Source organism: Oreochromis niloticus, unplaced genomic scaffold (assembly GCF_001858045.2).
Source record: "Oreochromis niloticus isolate F11D_XX unplaced genomic scaffold, O_niloticus_UMD_NMBU tig00008062_pilon, whole genome shotgun sequence".
Taxonomy (NCBI): Eukaryota; Metazoa; Chordata; class Actinopteri; order Cichliformes; family Cichlidae; genus Oreochromis; species Oreochromis niloticus.
Genome location: NW_020328942.1, coordinates 1948 through 9068, shown reverse-complemented (window position 1 = coordinate 9068; position 7121 = coordinate 1948). Strand labels below are relative to the sequence as shown.

Here is a 7121-nt window from a genome sequence, read left to right as displayed (position 1 = left end):
CGGGTCTCTGCTCTCCCCCAAGCTGGCGTTGTTGTTGGTAGCCATGACAAGGGAGATAGTCCCAGCTTTATAAATAAAGGCCCAACACCCCGAAAAAAAGAAAAACAGAAAAGAAAAAAAGGTCGGGATTCCCTGCGCAGACCAGGAATCCCCTAGCAGGCCGAAGCTCCAGACAGGAGTCGGCATGAGTGATTGAGTGAGAATCGAACCATCGCCTGTCTGTGCTTCAAGCTGCCAGGGGCGGCGGCAAGTGCTCTGCGCCACCTGCCGGGCCGTGGAATTCGTGCAAATTTGATATATTGACTTCTCTGAAGACAAATTATTTTTGAAAAGGAAAAATAATAATTTTAATGTGAGGCAAAACATGTATGGTGCTCGGTAAAGATGACACGCCGACTCACTTCTTCTTTTTTTGTTTTTGTTTTGATTTTTTTTTGTTTGAGAAAGTTTGTTTTCAACTTAGACCATTGTCAGTGACGTCATTCTACGCGACTACCACAGGTAAGGAAATGCCTGAATCTGTAGATCTTTTTCTTTTCTTTTTGTTGTCTAAAACAGAAAATCCCGAAACAGTCAGCTCACAAAGTTGCAGGTTGGTGGGAATTTGGCAGAACAGCCAATGACTTAAAGCATTTAGGTGCATATATCTTGCCACAAGACATGTGTGCTAAGCTAGCTAAATTAGTTTCTGTTAGCGAATCAAGTTCAAGCTCCTCACATATCATCATCCAGGGTACAGTCATATGCTGATGAGGAGATCCCATGCAGGCAACATTAAGGCAGTGTAACAAGTTAAATATGCACTGATTTTAAGCTATTTCCTAATATCTAACCATTATGATAAATGTTTGCCTGCAACTGACACAGCCAACACAAATGTCATTGAAAAAACAAAAGCCTGTGATAACATGTTTTTGTTTTTCTAGAATAGAAGAAGCACATTTTAAAAGCCAGTAGGAATAAATCTTTGTTGTTACTGCATGATTAGAATGAAGTAACAACAAGTCTGGCTGGAATAAGAAGTGGTAATCTGTGTACTGTGCTGGTGATCTGCATAATTCACCTTAGATGGTCATCTGTTTGGATGGCTGAAGTGGGCTAACGACACAGCTAATTTCATCAGGCTGCTAATGAAACATCTAAAATGATAGATGGTTAACTACACAACGGAAGCAAGAGCATTACAATCACTTGATTTAATGAAAGATTTTCCCCCAAACTTTTGATCCAAATGAGCAAAGTACTGCAACCATCTGAACCTTCTAGGTGTTACATGTTACAGTGTTGCACTCTGGCCAGCTTTAAAAATGGAAAAGTCTTTGTGTGGTTTACTGGGTTCTGTAAATGAGGCTCCTTTCATTTGTGAGCGTGTTGTTCTTCTCTTCCCTTTTGTCCACCCTTACAAGGTGAAGGTGCTGCCCACCCATGATGCCAGCAAGGTGCGTGCAAGTGGATCCGGCCTTAAAACCACTGGAGTGCCCAGCTCTCTGCCAGTGAAGTTCAACATTGATGGCAAAGATGCAGGTGAGGGACTGCTGGCAGTGCAGATCACTGTGAGCGCATGAACGTGGACCACACAATAATGTAACCAAAGTGTTGATATTTAGGTAACAGTTTTTTTTCTCCTGAAGGACCCAGACGGGAAGCCCAAGAAGCAAATATCTGTGACAACCATGATGGGACCTACCTGGTGTCTTATGTGCCAGACATGACTGACAGGTACACCACACTCATTAAGTACGGAGGAGACGAGATCCCTTATTCACCCTACTGAATCAGGGCTCTGCCCACCCGAGATGCCTCACTGTATTTGATCCTGTCTCCCTCAATACTATTTAATATCTAAATGCTTGATTCATCATATTATAACAAATGTGCTGTTGTAGCTACTGACAGTGAGTTTGATTATATTTTTTCCATCTACCAAAGAGAAATATATCTCTTAGTGGCAGGTGGATCACACACTGATTTTAACACTTTGCATATGACTGCGTAGGATGAGCATTTTATAACAGCATGTGTTGTTTTGTTTATGTAAGGAAATACATCAGTTTCCCTTGTATTTTAAATTTGAGTGAAGATCCTAAATTGGCCCACTCTTGACTTTGAGAAAGGCTGATCTGTGCTGTCCCCATGAGCACAGTCAGATATAATACAGGCTTTCAGGAGCAGGAAGGCTAAAGGCTGTTTAATGTCTGATGTAACTGTGTCAGACATTTGCGTTCTCACGTGCATGGATAATATCTTGAAAACTTCAGAGCTGCAGTGCATGTGTAAAAGTGGCTAAAAAGCAGTGCATTAACATGTGTTTTGTCTCTTTGCGTAGCTGCTCAGTCCATCCAGACTCCTCTCCATATGCAGCAGTGATGCCGGCTCTCTCCAAGTGATTCCTTCATCATCAACATCTGCATCCACGATCCACCAGCTCAACAGCAACATCTGTCAGCTGTGCATCCAACTGGAGGCCTTCGCCTGCTGTGCTGAGGCGCTGGGCCGCGATTTCCGTCCCTTGTTGACGACCTGGCTGTATCCTGTGCTGGAGAAAGCTGGTGAGGAGACGCTGCTGGTCAGCCAGGCGGCGCTGAGCTCCATATGGAACATCAATAAGGTCTGTGGATACGCTTCCCTCAAGGAACTGATCAATGAGAACTCTGACTACCTGCTTAATGACATATCACTCAACCTTCAGAGGCTCAGCCAGCATCCACAGGTAGTTATGACGTGTTTTTTGTTTTTAACCCAAAATGGACACAGAAATAACTGCTGGAGGGTTTACCCGATTTCCTCCTTGATCTACTTAAGCCTGTGCTGCCCTGAGCTTGTACTGTATTTCATTATAATCCTGTCTTGTTGGCCAGGCTCCACCGGTGTTGACAGTTCTGTTGACTCACTCTGACTGCAGCCTGCTGGTCGGGGACATGGTTCAGGATCTGGATCTCAGCTACGAGCGCACAGCTGCTCTTTTCTGCTCCGCGCTGCACGCGCTCATGAAGGCACTGGGTAAGATTTCAACAGTGATGTCAGCTTGAGTCTCACGTATACTGGGAGTCAAAGAGGACAAAGAAGAAAATGTGACTCATTGCATGCACTGCCACAATTTTTATGTTGCTTAACTTTATGTTTTCTGCAGTGCCTTTCAAATTTCTATCAAGGAGTACGTTTCAGGATATATAACTTCACTCGTTATCAAATTATCAGTATCTTTGGAAACATTTAATACGTCGTGATGGTTTAAATGCTGAGTCGTTTTCTGTTGTAGAATTAATATTCATAATAATATTATACAGCGGCACTATACGTGTTTGCAGTTTAACAAGCCCTCACAGTAAAAATGTATGAATTAAATGTTACTGATGGGCTCTTTTCAAAAACATCAGCGTCTGTGTCACACTGATTTTGATCAACTGACTTATTTTATTGTAATCAAACCTATTTTGATATTGTTGTCTTGTTTTTCCTTTAGCGAGGTGGTTTCCTTCCACTTGTAGCAGGACCAGTACGTCTGCCAGCTCCAGGAAAAGCTCCAGTGACCAGGAAGACCTCAGCATTCGCCAATTCCTGCTGAATTACCGCAAACAGAAAGAACTGACAGAGGGCATTGGAATAGAGGATGATTATAACACTGAAGACAGAGGTAATAGGTCTGTCTAAGGGCCAGTGGAATATAAGCTATAGGTTGTAGTGGTGGTTATATTAGATTCAGAGTGTAGAGGAGATGGATCATTGTAATTAAGAGTCATAGAAATCTGAACCTCACTGCTAAACTGGCGGTCTAACTGTACATGTGCTCCATTGCAGAGGTCCCTCCACTGAGTGTGAGGATGTTGAAGATGCTGGTAGTCCTGATGTGAAAGCAGAGCTTCCCTCCCACCTCAGCATCACTAAGGATGTTATGGAGCGCTGCATTCATCTGCTGTCTGATCCCAGCCTCAGGCTCCGACTCAAGGTAGTTTTATGTAGAGTCAACTGTTGGACTAGTAACAAAAATAATCATTCTTGTGAGGGTACGCGCCAGCGTTGGTACAATTCATCCTGTCAGAACTGTGTGGATGACTGTTCACTGGTGTAATGCTCATCAAGGAAAAACATTCAGTCTGGTCCAGGAGTGAAACAGAAATAAGTCTGTGCTGAAGTCGTGCCTGCTCAGGAGTTTGGGCTCTCAATGAAGACCTCAGTAATTAGTTTCAGCTCACATTAATCAGGATCAAAACAGAGATAACTGTTAGGTGTGTTGTGCGTCTTTGTCTTTAGGTACTGGACGTGCTGGAGTTGTGCGTTCAGGTGCTGAGTGAGAGGGAAAATGAACTGCTGCCTATGGCTCATCGCTGCTGGCCAGCACTCCTGCAGACACTCACAGCCGATGACCCATTAGCAGTCCTCAGAGCCTTCAGGTAAGTAAAACAAACGTCTCTTTCATTACGTGAGTCAAAATTATTCAAGTCGTCTTTAGTTTTTTTAAACTCTTAATAGTGAAAGAATCAAAGATTGTTCCCAACAACAGTCTTATTTCATTCAGAAAAGTTCTATTATTTTTTGGGGTTGTAATGTGAAGACTCTTTAAACTAACATTTCTTCTATCAGCACAGAAAAATCACTGTGGATGCCTTCTTAGAGGCTGCTTTTCAAACTGTCTCAGAGAATCACAAAGTAGGACTTTGGGATAAATGAAGCTGATAGTGTTTGTGATCTTTGGTGCAAGTGTCCGCTGATTCAACTTGTGGGTGTAAATTAGGCTACTCGTCAGCTCCTGTCATCAGCTGGAATATTTTTAAATTTGTTATTCATATTTTTATGATGAGCTGACAAATACAGACACGTTAAGTCTGTAAACAGTTATTTATTCACTCAGAGCTGCTGCTGGGAAATTGTTTCATCAGCTTTGATATATACGCGTTTTGTAAATACTACAATTCATCCAGGAGTACACAACGGGAAGGTTTTATTGAATTTTGACAGCTTGCTGCTTTTGTACATTACATTTTGTACATTACATGGGTGAAACATGAGGGACTTTGTGAGGAGGAGGGTTTCTAAAGAGGTTCTGCCCAAGCTGAGCGCCTCTCTGGCACGGCAGGCTCCGATAAAGCGCCAAGGCTGGGCCTGTCTACACACACACCCTGGCCTACAAACTGCAGCTGGCTGTATTGCAGGGGCTGGGCTGACTGTGCCAGAGACTGGATCTGGTGAGAGAATAGAGACACAGTGCTCACAAACAGCACAGTTTCACCAAGACACAACATGAGTGCATCATCCTGTAGAACTGTACCTGGGATCTGGCAATGATCAAAGCAGCCACAACATGGACAAATCAGAGCAAGACAACTATTCTTAGTTGACGCCTCACTTAATGGAGATTGGTGCAACATGAAGCCCATTTATGTAAACCACATTGAAGATAGATGACCTCTTATCTTATCTTATCTTATCTTATCTTATCAAGCCTATTTGATCACAGGGCTGTAACTTTCTTGTAGGAATAAACTTTATGATTCTTCTTAAATGAATGAGTTATAGTCAGCTTTCTTCCTGTGAGTGAGACAACAGCAATACAAGTTGTGTCTGTACATTAGTACAGAGATGAAGATGTCTCTATGCTAAGGTTAACAATTAGGTTGTTAGCCTGATTTGACATTAAAGCTGTGTGTGGGGAGATGAGTCGTCAGAAAAAGCCAAAAAGTCAAAGAACTCATTGAAGCTCCTTCACCACCGGGTGGTGGTGAATGAAAATCAACCATTGGTATCACAGCATAAATCAGGCATCTCTGTTTTATTATAAAAACCTTAAACTGTGAAACAGTTCAGCATCCTAAACACGTGACGGTGATGTTGTTGCTAAAAATGCCTCTTCACTGTGGCAGCTCTGTCATTAAACATATTTTAAACATGACTTTGATGATACGGACCACAGCCAGCTGTGCCAGCAGGATGCTGCTCAGGTCCAAACTGCACACACAGCTACGACTGCAAGCAGCTCTTCTTATACCCAACTGAGAAAAACGTGATTGTTCAATCAGCGAATGCAAAGCCATTTAATTGATAAGCTCAGAGAAGTTGTTGTTGTTATTTTTGTTTACTTTGTGCTCAAAATACGTCCATTAGCATGTTGAAAATATTCAATATTCACTCCCACTGAGGTTCATCGCTGACAGAGGAAAAGAGTCACAAAGGTGACAGAGCTGTCTGCAGCCTTTCCAGAGCCAGTGTTACATCTAACAGTGACAAGGACTGCAGTGTAAAGACAATTGTTTCATTTTGTAAGAAATCAGGTTGTTTGTGAAACTGTTCCTTTAACATAGCTTACGGCACTTTGTGTACAGCAAACTCTCTCATACAGTATAGTGTGCAGATAAACAGGCACGATACACGTTGTGTGTTTGAGATGCTCTTTGTGATTATTCTGTGAAGTGGGTTTCAGTATGTCTGTGGCTTCAGTTCACAGTGGGTGGGACAAGGAAGGGTTTAAAAAGGAGATTAACCAGCAGTGGTATCTTTACTCCATATTATTCGGAACCAGGATCATATTTTTAAAGGATTTGTTCTTTTGGATATAAAAGTGTCATTATGTGCACGCACTGGACATAATCAGAAAAAGAAGCATTCACAACTGTAACCATGTATGGAGCCAAGCCTGGAGCTGGACATGTAACGTGCCCACTTTCCTCACATCCTGCTGCACCACTGCCTGCTGTTTCAGCCCATCCACCACCCCAGCATCCACCTGTATGCTCCTGGAGTTTTATGAGTAACATATTTGCAGGGAGTGATCCACCCGAAGACCAGGCACCGAGCTCAAACTGTATTCTGCCTGTGATTAATCCGTGAAATTAACTTGGCTTTGTTGCATTTTATTCGTTTTTATTTTCTTTTCAAGTTGATTTCTGTTGTAATTTCTGGATAAAAGGTAAAAGTATTACAATTTTATATGAATAAAATATAGTAAAAATGTCCTGTGTTGGTTTTCTCAGCTGAAGCAGACCTAGATGCTGTTTGTGAAGCCTGTCTACCCTACCTGAGATCCAGACAACCCATCAGACTGCAAGAAGCCTGTTTAAGGTAAGTCTTTATTAAGGACCGCTGTAGTAAGTAACTCAATCTTTCATTTAGTTACTAATGTGTGTGAG

The 7121-nt window shown here is 42.3% G+C and overlaps 1 protein-coding gene across 3 annotated transcripts; it reads left to right on the top strand.

The window, feature by feature from the left end:
* The first annotated feature begins 459 nt into the window (after positions 1–459).
* On the top strand, positions 460–2514 carry LOC109199132 (filamin-C-like). 3 transcript variants are annotated; one of them, XR_002059600.2, is made up of 4 exons: positions 460–501; positions 1407–1524; positions 1632–1719; positions 2327–2514. XR_002059600.2 is itself a non-coding variant. In XM_019354460.2 (4 exons), the coding sequence occupies exons 1-4, from the start codon at positions 763–765 to the stop codon at positions 2385–2387; spliced, it is 273 nt and encodes a 90-aa protein (XP_019210005.1). In that variant the 5' UTR covers positions 707–762; the 3' UTR covers positions 2388–2514. The 3 variants fall into 3 exon arrangements, 1 of the variants encoding a protein (XP_019210005.1); XR_002059601.2 differs by lacking the exon at positions 460–501 and adding an exon at positions 559–592; XM_019354460.2 differs by lacking the exon at positions 460–501 and adding an exon at positions 707–768.
* The last annotated feature ends 4607 nt before the right edge of the window (positions 2515–7121 follow it).

Bases quoted from the DNA above. Each gene is read 5' to 3' on its own strand.
- LOC109199132 (XM_019354460.2), top strand. The intron at 1,525-1,631 runs GTGAGGGACTGC...TTTCTCCTGAAG, and splicing joins CATTGATGGCAAAGATGCAG to GACCCAGACGGGAAGCCCAA. The intron at 1,720-2,326 runs GTACACCACACT...CTCTTTGCGTAG, and splicing joins GTGCCAGACATGACTGACAG to CTGCTCAGTCCATCCAGACT.